Genomic DNA, 18,236 nt, shown 5'->3' with positions numbered 1-18,236 from the left:
ATAAATAAAAAGTTTTTTTTTTCTTCTTCTTCTTCTTCCTCTTTATAAGCAATTCTGCTTGTTCATTGGCGGATTGATACCTCTATGCAAGGTTGTCGCTCCATCTTTTGCGCGGTCGGCCGATACTTCTTCTGCCGATTGGTGATTTATCTCGTGCTATTTTGACCACACGTGTCTCCCCCATTCTGGTTATATGGTTGTTCCATTCTTTTTTTCTATTTAGTGTCCATTCGTTTATACACTGTACGTTACATTGTCTTCTAATATCTTCGTACCTCTTTCGATCTCTCAGTGTATTTCCTGTAATTCTTCTCAGTACTCTCATCTCTGCCGTTTCCAGTAGTCTTTGTGTTGTGGCTGTATCGGGTCTTGTTTCTGATGCATATGTCATTATTGGTCTTACACTGGCTTTATAAATTCTTGACTTCATCTCAGTGTTAATATGTCGGTTTCGCCATATAGTGTTATTAAGGCATCCTGCCAATCTATTTGCTTTTTGTACTTGATTTCTCACTTCTTTGTCTAGGTCTCCGTAACTTGACAATGTAATTCCAAGGTATTTTACTTCCATTACTTGTTCAATACTGATACCATCAATTTCTATTTTGCATCTGATTGGTTCTTTACTGATTACTAAAGTTTTAGTTTTTTGAGATGAAATTGTCATATTGAATTCTTTTGCTCTTATGTTAAATCTGTGGACTAATCTTTGCAGACTATGTACTTTTGAATGAGATATTTGAAATTAAAAATCACACTAAATTTTCTCTTTTTTGAACGTTTTGATACTTCTGTAGGCGCGCTTAGGAAAAATGTTGAGAGTGAATTTTTATAAAAACGACACTATGAAGGCTAGTTGTTAAATCTTTCAAGTTACGTATGTATCAGTGCAAATAAAGTATCAGTAAAACAATATATTGGTGTTTTAAAATAATATATTTTATTGTAATTTTTGAATTTGTCTTTATCGGGAAGAGGATAATAAGTAGTAACTCTATCAGGGGCGAAGTTTCCCAAAAAAATTAACTGAAATGGACAGTGGTACATATTTCGTACCGCATTTACATTGATTTTCTCTAATCCGTCCAAATAAGGTAAAATTGCTGAAGCATCTGCCCCTGAAAGAGTTAAAATGTGATGATAAGAAGATTAAAAAGCAATCTTAATATTATTTATACAATCTGTCAAAATAATTCATTTTGGTATCAATTTTATTCCATTGTTATCTGGCAACAATGTCGAGCGCGGTTATGTTTTGGATGGATGAACGCTTGGGAAAACTTCATGTTGTAGCCTTACTTTTTTTAATATTTATTTGATATTAATTTAAGGTGATACAGTAGCGATCAACAGGTAGCCAAAACGCGTTCCAAGATTGCGGCTGTAATTTTGAATATTTTTTCGAGAACTTTGGCACACGTATTCGTAATATAATAAAGAATGGCGGTACAGAGCCCAATTTGAAAAATATATTAATATGTGGAAATTACTATGTAATTAAATACAATATTAAAAAACGAGCCTGTACCGCCATTAAGAAGAACAAAAAATACACTTTCTTCAAATAAACTTTTTTATCCGATGCCTAGATTTTGTGTCATTTTGGAACTACTAATGAATTAGTAGTTCCAAAATGACACAAAATCTAGGCATCGGATAAAAAAGTTTATTTGAAGAAGGTATTAGTAGTTCCAAAATGACACAAAATCTAGGCATCGGATAAAAAAGTTTATTTGAAGAAAGTGTATTTTTTTGTTCTTCTTAATGGCGGTACAGGCTCGTTTTTTTAATATTGTATTTAACTACAGAGTAATTTCCACATATTAATATATTTTTCAAATTGGGCTCTGTACCGCCATTCTTTATTATATTACGAATACGTGTGCCAAATTTCTCGAAAAAATATTCAAAATTACAGCCGCAATCTTGGAACGCGTTTTAGCTACCTGTTGATTGGTACTGTTTCCTCTTAAGGACATTTTTTGGAAATTAGAAAGTATTAAAATTAGTTTAAAATTAATATTTAAATAAAATACCAATAAACTGTTTAAAATATATTTATTTCGTTGATATCATATGATAGGAGTATACCTTCTTACATGCGTACAAAGTACACACACTCTTTTTTTCACCCTTGCAACTTATTAAAACAAACATAGAAGTTTTCAGGGACTTCCGGCCCTCGGTAATAATGTAATCTTTCATCCTGCGTTAAAATTCTTTAAAACCCCTTTTCAAAATTAGTTTTCTTAGGATTCGAAAAAAATGAATGCATTAAAAAGCATTGGTCTAAAATTTTGCGCATACGCTCTTGAGGCAGAATAAATATAAAAAACTAAGTAAAAATTAATCAGTTTCCTTATCCGACACGATAAATTTTTCTCTCTAAAGCTCTCAACAGAATGAGAAATATAATAACCGATTAGATATAGAACTTATAAAAAGTTCGTTGACAATAGAGATTTAATGTAGTGTATCTTTAATGGTCCCGCAGGATATTCGGCAACACGGGCGCCTGCTCGGCGTGCGGGCAGTCAATTCCAGCCAACGAACTTGTGATGCGATCGGGGGGCCCATCCATTCAACAACCCGGCGCTCCTCCGCACGTTTTCCACCTCAAATGCTTCATGTGCAGTAAATGCCTCAGTCCTTTGGTGCCAGGAGACAGGTAATTAGTTATTTATTATTTTTACTAATTAGCATTAGTTAGAATATTCATCAATACATGGCCTAGCAAAAAGCACGAATTTGAAGGGACGTTCTTTTCCATTTATCTAATATAGTCTAGGAACAAGGGGGTTGAGTATACACTTTTACGTTTAGTTTTTATACTTGAGTATAAACGATTGAAATACAAAAGCAATCGTAGGTAAGTAAATTAATTTTTTCTGTTAGCTGTGAAGTAAACGGTAGAGCAGAACTAGTAGACTAAGAGCCGCTATAGGCGAAATTTCTTAATCATTTTAGGCACGATGGGACCCTATAACTTAAATAGTAGAACCTAAGAGAAGACGTTTGAACACTGTGCCGTCACTTTTCAGTGGTACATGCGTCGACAGTGGCGCATCAAACTTTCCACTTATGGACGGGATAAATAAATTAAAAGTTACCCTCCCTTACTAACAGAATTAAATTTTTTTAATTTTTTTAAGTTCTATGTGATTAACACATAGGATTCAGTGTAATTTTAACCCACCACCCCCTTCCCCCTGCCCCACCAGCAAAAACTTCATTTTTCGATTTTATTTTTTTTTGGTGGGATGGAATCAATTTTAAAATTTCAAAAAATTCACACGCATAGCTGAGGCTTTTATAAAACATGCCTATTTTTTATAGACCCATAGGTAGAGTGTACATAACCTCAAAAATTTAAAATAAATTTTTTTTCAAAAAAGCGTATAATGTTTTTTTGAGGAATAGCTGCAGGTCTAATTTTTTCTTAATCTTGTGTGTTTTATCAAACACTATATTTTTAATTTTTTTCAGATTTTTCCGTAAGGCTCCCCACCTTCAAAAATCCGAAAAACTGTTTTTTGGGGGGTTTTGGGGGATTTTCCCTATTTTATAGACTTCATAATATATCAAATCAATTTTGTTTTTATAGATTATATGTAACTTGAAGTAACTAATTTTTTGAAATTTTAAAATTGATTGCATCCCACAAAAAAAAATAAAGAAAAATAAAGTTTTTGATGGTGGGGGAAGGAAGAAGGGGGTGGTGGGTTAAAATTACGATGAATCTTATATCTTAATCACATAGAAGTTAAAAAAATGTAAAAAATTCAATTCTGGTAATGAGGGAGGGTATTTTTTAATTTATGTATCCCGTCCATAAGTGGAAAGTTTGATGCGCCACTGTAGACGCATGTGCCACTGAAAAGTGACGGCACAGTGCTCAAACGTTTTCTTTTAGGTTCTACTATTTAAGTTATAGGGTCCCGTCGTGCCTAAAATGATTAAGAAATTTCACCTATAGCGGCTCTTAGTCTATAGCCTTTTTGTGAGGATATGTGACATTGGAACTGTTTTTGTTTTTGCATGATTTCGTCATAATTCGGCTGCATTTGTGAGGCTGAAATTTTAGTAATGAAAAACGGTGGTCATCCGACAGCTACGGCTTACAATACGGGGATTCTGGGATCCCGAATACCGGAATCCCGGACGATTTTTATCCGGTATTAAAAACCGGTATTTATCTAAAAATACAGGTATTTTGGTATTATATTAGTTGATAAAAATTGAATTTATGTACAATATTACAAAAATTTTTTTTTGAAGATAAACAAACAATTTCGTTGTATTAAAATCTATATTAAGCATATTTATTATTACACATACCGAGCCAAGTATGGCACAATGGCACCATCGAGAAGCGGCGGTGTCGGCAATATAAAGCGATTGTTTATGTTTTACGTCTACTACCCAATGCCACATTTCCTTTCGAAATGCCACATTATGCAAGAAAATTAACCCGATGGAATTTTGGAAAAAATACTAATCCACTTTCCCTGAGCTTTATTATTTGGCTATAAAATATTATTTGTCAATACCTGCCACATCAGTACCTTTCGAAAGAGTATTTTCAAAGCCTGGGCAGTTAACAAACCTAAGCGCCGGTATTTCCAACCGCACTTAAGCCAAAGCTTACTTTAAACCTGAGCTTAAGCTTAGATGCCTGTATTTCCACTTCAATTTGAGGCTTAAGCATAGGCTTAAACCAAATAATTTTATGCTCGCGTGGGAGTATATTTAAGCCTTTGCTTAAAATTTGTTTTCTGTTTTTTAAGGTTATTTCTATAGATTAGTAAGTATAGAGTTATTTTGAAAACCAACTTTTGCGTAATACTTAACGTTGTTATTGGATTATTAACGATTATTAAAATAAAATTCTTGCTCCATTTGGAAAGTGTAGGCACATGAAAGTTATTTTTTTTTAACAATGCTTGGTATATTTATTTTACAAAAGTAAACTTATATTTCAATATGACATTTTCAGGAATATATCCCATAAACAAAATTACAAAGACGGATCTTCTATTGCTTTTGCAAAATAACAATAAAACATATATAACCAGAGAAAATATAGACAATATACTAACAACACATGTACCATGTACACAAAATTAAGTGAAATAAAAATGAGACAGCTACATATAACAAGATAAAATTAAATGTCAACAGTAGTGGTTTTTACCTCAGAGTAGTTAGTTCTGGCATTTTGACGTATTCAGAGGTACCAAACCAATTAACTTGACAGTTGAGGACCAGTTTAGTTAAGGAAATGATGGAAATACGGCACCCAGCTTAAGCTTCTCCTTACCTTTTGACACAGGCTTAGCTAAGCAAAAGCTTAAGTAGCTGTTGAAATACCGGCCCTAAATATTTTTTAGAAATTAGACCAGACATTAGAATACCGGTTTTAATACCGGTATCCCGATATTTCAAATTTCAAATACCGGTATTCAGATTTTAGTTCGGTATTGTAAGCCCTACCGACAGCCTACCACGAATACAATTTTTTTATTAATATTATGATTGAAAATGTTTGTTCGCACAAATAACTTGTACCAAACCCATTATTTGTTGGGCGTGGGCAACTATATTTGGGTATTGTATCCTAGATATGGTCTTATAAAATTCCAATTTGCTGCTACTGTGAAACAGTTGCTTCAAATGGGTGTTGCATGGGATATCTATTAGTTCAAGTCGAAGGTTGGCAGGCGTTTTATCAACGTTAACGACGTTAAGCGTTTTCTTAAAATTTAGAAATCTCTTCTTAAATTCCTAATGCAGTTTCTTCTGTTGTTAAACGAACCTTTGTAAGTTTTCTTCTGACACAGATGTCATACTGCTCAGTTTGGGAAAATTTTGGGTTAATTTATGTTTCTCTATACATCTGGAAAATAAATTAAACTGCAGTGTGAAGGCTTTTAAATGTTCCTAAAGCTCATCTCAGAATTTATTCTTATCTTGAAGCTTCGTATTTAATGTATTTAGGCGTGACAGCAAAAAAATCTGTAAAAAATGCGTTTAGGAAGCCAATTTTCGTCACATGATCATACATTTTTATTTAAGATCATGATCATAACTTTTTATTTAAGATCATGTCACCAAGAGCCGGATTTTAACGCTTCGCGGGCCGGAGATAGCCCGCCGGCCGTAGTTTCCCCCATCCCTAGACTGAGATATTTAACTTTACCCAAAATGAAAATTGTTCCTGTTGAAATACCTAACCAAATGGCATTTGGTGAACTTGAATCCCATTGTTAGAGCCGAAATTTCGTGAAAAACAACTGCAAGATTGGCATTCGATGGGGGTTTTTCATATATAACTTTCACGCGATTTCAGAGGGGGCTTTCATACATACGATTAACATTCAAAACCCCCTCATCTTAAAGGTATTTAATTGTTTCAGCTTTGAAAAAAACTTATTGCAAAATTATTTTATATTTATTAATAAACAAGTAATTGGACTTCGTAAGTCCTAGGTTTTCACCCAAAGTGATCGAAAGTAGAACCGGAAGTCAGTATTTGAACTCTCCGTGTAACTTTGCGTCGATTGATATACGATTTCACTAATTTTGAGTCATTTTTTACTAAACTTTCGATCACTATTGTTTAAACGGAATCTACGTCAAAAGGACGCGGAAAAAAGGACGCGCGACAAAAGGACGCGGAAAAAAGGACGCGCGACAAAAAGACGCATATGAAATAAGGACGCGCGACAAAAGGACGCGTATCAAAAATGTAAATGTAGCATGGATATTTATGTACTTATGTAATAGAAAAACTTAAATTCTACCGAAATCTCCCAGTTGCTTATTATATTACAGCAATAATTAGGATTTACTTTCTTCCAAGAAGGTTATAGTAAATCTTGACTCGGTCGTTTACTCGATATACAACAATAACGAGGGTATAATACATCGGGCAGACTGCAATTGCGCGCAGCGGTCAGGGAAAGGAGGAAGACCTAACCCTTCGGTCCTAACTTAACTTTCGGGTATTAGAGTGAGAGAGGTATTTGACCACAGGTCCATTTTTGGTACGCGTTCTTTTGTCGCGCGTCCTTATTTCCTAGGCGTCTTTTTGTCACGCGTCCTTTTGTCCGCGTCCTTTTGTCGCGCGTCCTTTTTTCCGCGTCCTTTTGACGGTACACCGTTTAAACGGAAATGACTTCAAAGCCAAAACTAAATATTCAAGCTGAATTTTTCAATACGCTTCGATTGATATATCACTTTTACTATTTCTGCGACTTTAAGGCCGTCCGCACATGGAGCGACGCTCGAAGCACTCGACTCGATTCAAATCGCGTAGATCTCTCCCTGCCACTCAAGTTCCTACGTTGTGGCATTGGGCTCCGTACACGAGGCGTTTACGATTGCAAAATCTCCTCGTCTTGTACGACTCTCGTTCCGTGCGATCTGAAGCGAACGAGAAAGTTCGAGTGAAACGCACGTTTAGTCATTATTTTATTTGTTTGCTTCGTTTTTGTTGATTTTTGCCCTAAATTAAATTTGTCTTTTTAAAGATCGGTGAATGATATGTTCGTTGATTGTAGTACTATTAGCTTTGTGGAAATATATTGTTTGTAATGTAAAATTCTGAAAACATTGAACTTCTGTTTCTAGATGTTTATTATAAAATTCGTTAAGGAAGTAGAAAAATATCCTCAACTATATAATGCAACTGTATAAAAATGTAAAACCGTACTCTTCACAGATCGAAATAGTCGTTTTGGTTACTATATAAAAAATGCGTTAATTTATAAAAACAGAATCGACTAGTGTGCGGAGGGCAATCGCTTGTGACGCAGGGTTCGTACAAGACGAGCAAGACGCGCGAACTTCGAGACGTGTCTTCGATCGACCCATGTGCGGACGGTCTAATATGGCACTTTCGGTTAGAACTTTTTAACCGGAAATTATATAAAAACCAAAAGTATACATTTGTTCTCATCTTACTAAGGCACGTCGCCAGAGGATCCTCGCCACTGTGGCGTCCATTATAAAATCATTGGCGCTACAAAATCGCTTGTTTAAACCACTTTGTGGATCCACTCAGTAGCGCTGCAGGGTGGTTCGTATGTTTCTGTTCTTATTGCCGTCCGAATAACATAATTCTGGAAGCTCTGCAAAATTCGTATTTGTTTCTTCAATAATTGACGGATATATGACAATATGACAATAATTGACAAAACAAATACGGATTTTGCAGAGCTTCCAGAATTATGTTATTCGGATGTCAATAAGAACAGAAACAGACGAACCACCCTGCAGCGCTACAGATAATTATTATCTCCTTCTTCGAACTGATATTTTTATAGTAGGCGATGAAAGTATGCTAAATGTGCAGTTACTTGAGCGTTATGGGGACCTATTGGGTTTTGAAGAGTAGGTCCTAAAACCAAAAAAAGTTAAGTTTTCCATTTTAGTGGGGACTTGTCATTTTTTAATTTAATATTCAATTTCCAACAATCGTTTTTTCCGATTATTGCGCCATCTATCCATAATTCGAAAAAATGTTTCGAATAAAAGTTACTTATTTTTACGTAAGGAATCCAAATCTGCAATAAAAAATGGGAGTTTCTATTGATTTTAAAGCAACCCCCACCCGCCTTCATGGGGGTCGTGTTTGGTGCCATTCGATAGATTTTTCAAAAATATTGAATTCGTGTATTTTTCAGTTTTTCGATCTGTCGTTCATTTCGCGAAATATTTGTTTTTCTTGTGAAACTTTGTGACTCACCCATTTCCTTACGCCCCGCTCAAATTGTCAGATTTTTAAAATATACACTGTTTTGCATGTACAGCTGGTTCCTAAAAAAACTGATACGACTCTTAGTAAGATTTGATTATTTTGAGCAGTGTATGATTGGTCTGACATTATATTATATTTATTATGACAGAAAAATAATAAAATAAACAAACAAACAGCCATTTTTTGAGGTTGAACGGGTTGAACAGAATAAGTTATCAATAGTAATTGCACAAGAGCTCTAAAATTATTGAATTTTTCCCTAGTGACACTTTGACAGTTTTAATTTCACGAGCCAAAGGCGAGTGAAATTATGTCAAAGTGTCACGAGGGCAAAAATTCTATATTAATTTTAGAGTTCGAGTGCAATTTGTTGCGATTATTTCATGAATAAAACTGTTCAAAACCAAAATTTTATTGTAATTTATTTATGTAAGTACAAATTAGTACAATTAAACACAAAGTTTTTATAAATATTTGACGATTGAAAGTCATCACTTTTATAATTTTTAAAACATTAATTGTCATTAATGTCACTGAATGTATTTTTTCGTAGCAACGAAGGGCATCTGACGTAATATACTTAACGACGGGCAATTATCAAAAATTATCGATTTAATTCAGATTTCGGTAGCTTTCTATTGGTCAGAATCTCCTATGAATGAAATAATCAGTAGTAATTGCACAAGAGCTCTAAAATTCTATATTAATTTTAGAGATCGAGTGCAATTTGTTGCGATTATTTCATGAATAAAACCAAAATTTTATTGTAATTTATTTATGTAAGTACAAATTAGTACTGTGAAACACACAGTTGATATAAAATATTTTACGGTTGAAAGTCATAATTTTGATAACTTTTAAAAGATTAATTGTCATTAATGTCACCGAATGTATTTTTTCGTAGCAACGAAGGGCATCTGACGTAATATACTTGACGACGGGATATTATCAAAAATTATCACCTTAATTTGCATTTCTGTAGCTTTCTATTGGTCAGAATCTCCTATGAATGAAATAATCTGACAAATTTTAAGATTTAGCAGGGACAGTGACATCATGTAAATAATTTAAGTATTTATCCTTTAAAATACACTGCTCAATTTTCTACAAAATACGCTTTAAGAGTCGTATCAGTTTTTTTTGGAACCAGCTGTACATACTTAACTTACCTTATCTTAATCTGACGGTTTCGAGTTTTTCTAAGGATAGATTTTTTTTTTCGGGTCCCCCTTAACGAACTCTCCTGTAGTAAGAGCCAATATATGGTAGAGGTACATTTACAGCGTACAAGGTTTCTCTCCATATGATAATCTGACGCGCTCGAGTAACTGTAAAAGTCTCCGCTTGGGCTCCCCTACCATTATTTACGAGCCATCCCTTCATATTTTGGAAAACGTATCTAATAATAAGAGGGGGCCAAATCAGGATAATAAGTCGGATGAGAAAGCAATTCGAAGTCCAACTCCTAAATTTTTATCATTGTCATAACTCATAACTCTCTTGTGAGTCAGTGTATTTTCTTGGAGCAACAAAAATTTTTGTCTTGTGCATATAGGGCAGTTTTTCACTTCTACTATATTAGTTTACTCATATTATGTGAGTATAGGGATCAAGAATTCGTTAGAATTTTACATTGATGAATAGACAGGTAGTGAAATACAAATTTTAGACTCACCCGAGTCTTCTTTCATCCATTGTTTGTTTGGTTTGGTTAGAAACCACGAGTACAGTGGTAACAAGAATCTGGCCCCAATAGAAGTGTTTATTTCTCCAGAAATAAAACTTTGAACTTTTTGAAGTAGATGTCGCTGAAGTGTCCATATTGAGTTAAATTTGTTGTAATTCAACATTTAGCCCAATAAATGACCGTTTTGGACTGTAATTTTCAGGGGCAACTCCGAATTGCATGAAAATTTGGATTTAGGTTCGACTTACCCTCCACTTCAAAGTTGAATTTGTGCCGTTGGTTGCTTTTACTTGGGGGGTGACAGTCACCCCTTATCGGGGGGTGAAAAACGCGTGTTTAAAATAAGCCTGGAAATGAATAAATTTACAGATTATAAGCAACTTTAGTTCTATAAAGTTTTTTACGTAAGTCAATACTTTTCGAGTTATTCGCGATTTAATACTTTTCGCGAGTCAATACTTTTCGAAAAAAAAAACTACGTTTTCAGACCGTTTTCATAAATAACTCAAAAAGTAAATATTTTATCGAAAAAAATCTTTTTAGCAAAAGTGTAGCTTATAAAAATACGAAAAAAATGGTGTATCAGCAAAGTCTATAAATTGAGTAAAACCAAAGTTGTAGCTCATGAAGAATACGTTCTTATTCTTCTAATTCCAAATCGAATAATTCAACGCGAAATCACCAAAAAATTAAGCAGTTTTCGGGAAAAGCTTATTAACATTTTTAAAGTATCTAAAAAAACCTTTACATTTGTTTTTTACAAAAGTTTCTAGCATCAAAAATAAACGAGTTACACTGAAAAAAAAAGATGGCCCCTTTTTTGGTAAAAAAAAAACGTGAAAACCTCCCTCTATTTAGCACCCTAAATAAAATTAATCGTTACCGCTTTACCATTTATTTTAACTGTATATGTATTGTTTATACGATCTGAAATTCTCTTATTTTCGAAAAAAATTGGTTTTACAGTAAAAAAAATTTTGTAAAAATTTTTGAAAAATTTCCTTTTTTCAAAATAACTTCAAAAGTATTAGTGGTAAGAAAAATCTTAAAGTGTAAAAAAAGTAGGTTTTGCTATTAAATATGCTACTTTCATTTTCTTTTTCCGTAAGACAAAAATTGTTTAAGATATGGCTGCTCAAAATTTGCATACACTCGTGATTAGTGACCCGTTCAAGCATTTTCAACTATAATCCTTTCAAAAATAAGCACTTTAAACCGGTGAGACTGACCGATCATATAAAAAATGGATAAGTAAGTAAATTGTTTGTAAAGCGGTAGCGATTAATTTCATTTGGGGAGCTAAACACGGGGAGATTTTTTTGATTTTTTTACCGAAAAAAAAAGAGGGCCAACTTTATTTTGAGCGTAACTCGCTTATTTTTAATGGTAGGAACTTTTATAAACAACTAAAATAAAGCTTTTTATAAACACTTTAAAACAATTTGAATGGGTTTTTCCCGAAAAGTGCTTAATTTTTCGGTGATTTTACCTTGAAATATTCGATTTTGTAATTAGACGAATAAGAACGTATTTTTCATGAGCTACAACTTTGTTTTTACTCGATTTGACTTTATTTATACACCGTTTTTTTCGGTTTTTTGTAAGTTACACTTTTACTAAGGATATTTTTTTCGATCAAATATTTACTTTTTGAGATATTTGCGAGAAACCGTCTGAAAACGTAGTTTTTTTGTCAAAAAATAAATATTTTCAATCGCAAATAACTTGAAAAGTATTGACTTATATAAAAAACTCTATAGAACAAAAGTTGCTTAAAATCAGTAAATTTATCTAGTTGCGGTCTTATCTTGAACATACGTTTTTCACCCCCCGAGAAGGGGTGACTGTCACCCCCCAAGTAAAAGCAACCAACGGCACATTTTCAACTTTGAAGTAGAGGGTAAGTAGAACCTAAATCCAAATTTTCATGGAATTCGGAGTTGGCTCTGAAAATTACACGGTATCGCCGTATTTCCCGTTCATTTACTGGGCTAATTGGGTGATTTTACTTTTCGTTCAGAGGTAAGGGTAAAACGTACGTCAGGGGTTGATGTCCTCTCTGAACGAATTAAAATATAACATAATATGTCTTTTATTTTAATTTTATAATATATTGTTTTGATTGCATATAAATATAAACAATGAATTTGTTTATTCTAAAACTTTAAAATCTAAACTTTAACCTAATAAAAATGTAGATAATTACACCATGTGTTTACTCCGTTAGTTTATTGTAGAATCATAAACTTGAAGAATCTCCCAAAACTTATACTCGGTCAAATATTTGCAAGTTGTAGTTTATCTAGTAAATAAAATCCTACGTTATGCTTAATTAATGTATTCATTAATTCAACAGGTACTACATGTTATCAGGAAGTCTAGTGTGCGAGCAGGACTGGCACAAACTGCTCAAAAGTACCGCAGCAACGACACCGACAGTACGCAAAGGAAAGGTGGGACGACCGCGTCGTAGTCGTGATTGAAATGACGCCTTCTTTGATGCTGGTAAGTTAATTTGCTTTTTGCACGTACATCATTTATATTGAATGAATACACATTCATTCTTACATACATTAAGTACTCCGAGAAATTTTTAATTATAAATGACGGAACAATATGTACAATTATCACAAAGCAAAATTATTCAAGCGCGGTGTTAAAAAATAACATAACTTCTTTTAAACTATGCACATAGCTTAAAAAGTTATGCATGACCTAAAATTATGCTCATTTTCATAATTGATTTTTTCGTGAACAGATTGACGGATTCCCCAAATTTTTTTCTATTAAAAATGAATAACCATTTTTCAATTTCGCTGCAAAACGAAAACACAGCCGAACCATATTCTAGTCCAATCAGAGAGTGCTGCAAGCACCCCTACCGGTTTCGAAACTTATTAGTCTCTCATCAGGAGGCACATATGCTGCTCTACCTGATCCAACCCGGATTGCAGTCCCGGATTGCAACTAAGACTAAGTTTTCACTCTAATGGCATATAAAACAACATAATGCTATCCTACATCCCACCAGAATGAAAACAACGGGAACCTTCTCTGGTTACACCTCCGAGGCTTCTACAATTTGCAAGCCATACGGATGCTGAGACTAAGAAAGATGAGGGAATTCTACAATTTACAATTCACGTCCCATCTGCTCAGCGCGGTAAAGTTCCAACGAGAGACTAATAAGTTTCGAAACCGGTAGGGGTGCTTGCAGCACTCTCTGATTGGACTAGAATATGGTTCGGCTGTGTTTTCGTTTTGCAGCGAAATTGAAAATGGTTATTCATTTTTGATTTACTCTGTGTGGAGTATGAAGGGAACCATTCTCGTTGGAACTTTACCGCGCTGAGCAGATGGGACGTGTATTGTAAATTGTAGAATTCCCTCATCTTCCTTAGTCTCAGCATCCGTATGGCTTGCAAATTGTAGAAGCCTCGGAGGTGTAACCAGAGAAGGTTCCCATTGTTTTCATTCTGGTGGGATGTAGAATAGCATTATGTTGTTTTATATGCCATTAGAGTGAAAACTTAGTCTTTTTGCTAGCAGTTGCCGCTAGGGCATCTATGCCATTTCGTTCGTTGCAATCCGGGACTGCACGCTGGGGTTTGTTTTGGTTGGATCAGGGAGAGCAGCATATGTGCCTCCTGATAAGAGACTAATAAGTTTCGAAACCGGTAAGGGTGCTTGCAGCACTCTCTGATTGCACTAGAATATGGATCGGCTGTGTTTTCGTTTTGCAGCGAAATTGAAAATGGTTATTTATTTTTGATTTACATTTACTCTGTGTGGAGTATGAAGGGAACCATTCTCGTTGGAACTTTACCGCGCTGAGCAGATGGGACGTGAATTGTAAATTGTAGAATTCCCTCATCTTCCTTAGTCTCAGCATCCGTATGGCTTGCAAATTGTAGAAGCCTCGGAGGTGTAACCAGAGAAGGTTCCCATTGTTTTCATTCTGGTGGGATGTAGAATAGCATTATGTTGTTTTATATGCCATTAGAGTGAAAACTTAGTCTTTTTTCTATTAACTTACATAATATTTCTTTGGTATTTACACAGTTGGGCAACGGTTTACTTAAACTATTTTTTGAGATGGGGATTTTCCCATTGATTTCGTATTTTTTGAACTTATACCGCGTGGAACAAAAAAAATGTTTTTCTAGTGTTAAGTTTGAGATCCTCTGTAGGGAGGACAAGGTATAAGTGTGGGTTAACATCGAAATCGTATTGTAGTCTTATGTTTTGTGAACATTTTATTTTTTGAATGTTCCTGATATCTTTAGAAACAAAGAAAATAGACATGTTTTATTCTTTAATGTGCCGTATTTTAACTGAAACGAAACTAAATTAACAACAAAAATAACAGTTAACAAAACTTTCAATACAGAAAGTTACATATCGTAAACAGTTCTTATCGACAACTGTAGGAGTTATTTGTCGATCAGATAAGCGGTATTCACAGCGCAACATTAGAGGGACGAGATTGTTTAATGGATGCTCTGTGATGTTTTGTGGTGGAATTTCCTTGAGAGTAAGTACGGATTTGGTGTCTACGTGGATTATCTCTAAATCGCGAGAGGTACATTGCACATATCTTCTTTCTTCTAATACTTTGTTCCTTTTGCTGTATATATAGGAAATAATTTAATCTTAGTCTATCATAAGACATGACCTCCTAACTTATCGCGTGCCGTCGGTTAAAACACATATTAAAGAGGAAAACCGTCTAGTTTTTTGTTATTAAAGATATTAGATGCTATTAAAAAAAAATAAAATGTTCATAAAATATGAGACTACAACATAATTTCGATTTGTACCTTTATACCCTTTCCTCCTTATTGGGTGTCTCAAACTTTTGTATCAGTTAAAACACATGTTAGATAATAAAACTGTCCATTTTCTTTATTTCTAAAGAGATCAGGGACATTCAAAAAACAAAATTTCACAAAACATAAGACTACAATACAATTTTGATGCATACTTGTGCCTTGTCCTCCCTGCAGTGTCTCAAACTTAACATACACCGAGAGAAAAAATTCTTGACATAAAGAAACTTTATTAATATTTAAGAAAGATCGACTTGGCCATATTGCCTAAGAAATATATCTTTGTATGTATTTCTGTATGTATAAAAATATTTCAAATAAATTTTAATATACCCAAAGAAATATATCTTAAACAATTGAACTATCACTTTCTTACAAACTGCAAACCCATTTGTCAGAAAGAAATTATACTTGTCATAAGAATATATTTTCTTGGCATTACAAAACTCTTCTTTCTGAGCAATAATATTTCTTAGTAAGGAATATTGGTATCTTACCATTATTAATTAATGTATTTAATGTTAAAAAATATATTTTCGTATGTTATAATATATTAATATATGTTAAACACGTCCTGAAACATTGACTTTACCCCAAAACAACAAGAGACTTCTTTTGGTATCGTCGAGAAGAAAATACTTCGAAAGATTTTTGGGGCCGTAAAAAAAATGTGACAAGATAATCCAGATAACTATTGTGAAATTTATTAAGGTACAGAGACTAATATGGGCTAGGCACATTGCTAGGATATCAGTTAATAAGTACACGAAGACACTGAAATTCTCAAACCCAAAAGACAGAAGAAGTAGGGTCGACCGCGTAGACAATCGGTTGATAATCTGGAAGGAAACTTTAAGATTCTAGGTGTCAGAAGTTGGAGGGAAGTTGCTAGAAATCGACGAGAGATGCGATTTTTTTGCACGTATGCCAAAATCCACTAGTTCCAGTAGAACCAGAAGTTCTTTTCTACCTTAATTAAACGTTTAAACCTTAATTAAATTCTACCTTATTAATCTTCGCACTCGAAAGCTAGCCTTAACTGTTTATTTTACATTTTCGTGTCCAAGTGTGATCATTTCAGGTGTCCGGTTCAAAACCGGACGCGGTTTATTGCGTTTGTGTTTCAATTGCTCACGATGTCTTCACTGATGATGGCTGTCCTAGTTACCAGTTTGCCTTTATTGAGATTCATCAGGTAGTGCCAGATCGATCTGACAACACAATAAAAAAGGCGGATGTACGTAGAGAAAAATTCCTTAGGAGAAAAAAGAATCACAGGAAATTGCAATAAAAAAGGCCTATAAAAATTATCATAAAATGCGAAAGAAAAAATGCGAGCACATAGTTAGGTATTATCCAGCGCAATAATGTTTCATTAGAGCAGAGATGAGATAATACCAAAATAACTTGAAATATTTGGCACCAAAATTGATAGAGAAATGCTGAAAAGTTACTAAAAGTAAACCAAAACTGTATGTATCAAACTATGATACACATAGTTTCAAAAGTTATGCATCACTTAAAACTATGCTCATTTTCATAGTTGATTTTTTCGTGAACAGATTAACAGATTCCGTTAATTTTTTTATTATTATTTTAGATTTTTCTTTGGTATTTACACAGTTGGGCAAATATTTACTCAAACTTCTCTTTTGAATTTATACCGGGTGGAAGAATACGTTTTTCTGTTGTTAAGTTTGAAACACCCTGTAGGGAGGATGAGGTATAAGTGTGGGTATACATCGAAATCTTATTATAGCCTTATGTTTTATGAACATTTTGTTTTTTGAATGTCCTTAATATCTTTAGAAACAAAGAAATTAGACGGTTTTATTCTTTAAAAGGACGTGTTTTAACTGAAACAAACCTAAATGAACAATAAAAAATAACAGTTAATAAAACTTTAAAACAAAAAGGCACATAACGATAACAATTCTGGTCGACACCTTAAGAGTTTAGTGATTGACCAAGTGAGCGGTATGCACAGCGCAACATAAGAGAGATGAGACTGTTTAAGGGAGGCTCTGTGATCTTTTGGGGTGGAATTTCCTTGAGGGTAATTACGAATTTGGTGTCCACGTGGAGACTCTTTAAAGTGCGAGGGGTACATTGCACAGAAAACTTTCTGTGAACACTTCGTTTCTTTCGCAGTATATATATAGGAAATAATTTCATCTTAGTGTTTGATAAGACATGGCCTACTCACGTATCGCATGTCGTCAATTAAAATACATATTAAAGATTAAAACTGTGTAGCTTTTTTTGTTATTAAAGATATCAGAGAAACTAAAAAAATAAAATGTTCACAAAATATGAGACTATAACATAATTTTGATGTATACCCACCTTTATAACTTTTCCTCCCTACAGGGTGTCTCAAACTTTTGTTTCAGTTTAAACACATGTTCAAGAATAAAACCGTCTATTTTCTTTGTTTCTAAAGATATCAGGGACATTCAAAATACAAAATATTCACAAAACATAAGAGTACAATACCGTTTTGGTGTGTACCCACACATGTACCTAGTCCTCGCTACAGGGTGTCTCAAACTTGACATAAGAAAAACATATCTTTTTTTTTTCACTCGGTATAAGTTCAAAAGAAAGTTTGAGTAAATCTTTGCCCAACTGTGTAAATAACAAAGAAAAATCTAAAATAGTAAAAAAAGCATTAGCGGAATCAATTAACTTGTTCATGAAAAAATCAACCATGAAATTAAGCATAACTTTAGGTTGAATATTTTTATGTATGTACTTTTTTGAAAACTACAGGCCACGTGCGCGAAATTTCAAGATCTCTTTTCCCACATTTATAACAGGATCTCGCGCTGCCTTTCAGCATCGGACATATCGTTTGCGTCAAAGCATTATAAATAATTTTGAAAATTCGGTTGCCAGGAATTTTATTTTATTTTTCGCCAAGAATAAATCTTAATCTTAATGCGATGTGACTGGGGCT

General features: G+C 33.8%; 1 protein-coding gene across 1 annotated transcript in view; it reads left to right on the top strand.

Moving 5' to 3' along the window:
- LOC114334402 (LIM domain only protein 3) overlaps nucleotides 1-18,236 on the top strand; it is a 396,454-nt gene that overhangs the window by 328,843 nt on the left and 49,375 nt on the right. Inside the window, exons 4-5 of the mRNA XM_050658654.1 lie at nucleotides 2,495-2,668; nucleotides 12,805-12,953. Of these exons, the coding sequence (XP_050514611.1) occupies nucleotides 2,495-2,668; nucleotides 12,805-12,931 (301 nt within the window). The 3' untranslated portion in view covers nucleotides 12,932-12,953. The remainder of the gene's footprint in view (nucleotides 1-2,494; nucleotides 2,669-12,804; nucleotides 12,954-18,236) is intronic.

The sequence above is a fragment of the Diabrotica virgifera genome, chromosome 8 (assembly GCF_917563875.1).
Source record: "Diabrotica virgifera virgifera chromosome 8, PGI_DIABVI_V3a".
NCBI classification, from domain to species: Eukaryota; Metazoa; Arthropoda; class Insecta; order Coleoptera; family Chrysomelidae; genus Diabrotica; species Diabrotica virgifera.
Note: the sequence above shows the minus strand (reverse complement) of the source record. Positions and strands in the feature narration are given on the sequence as shown.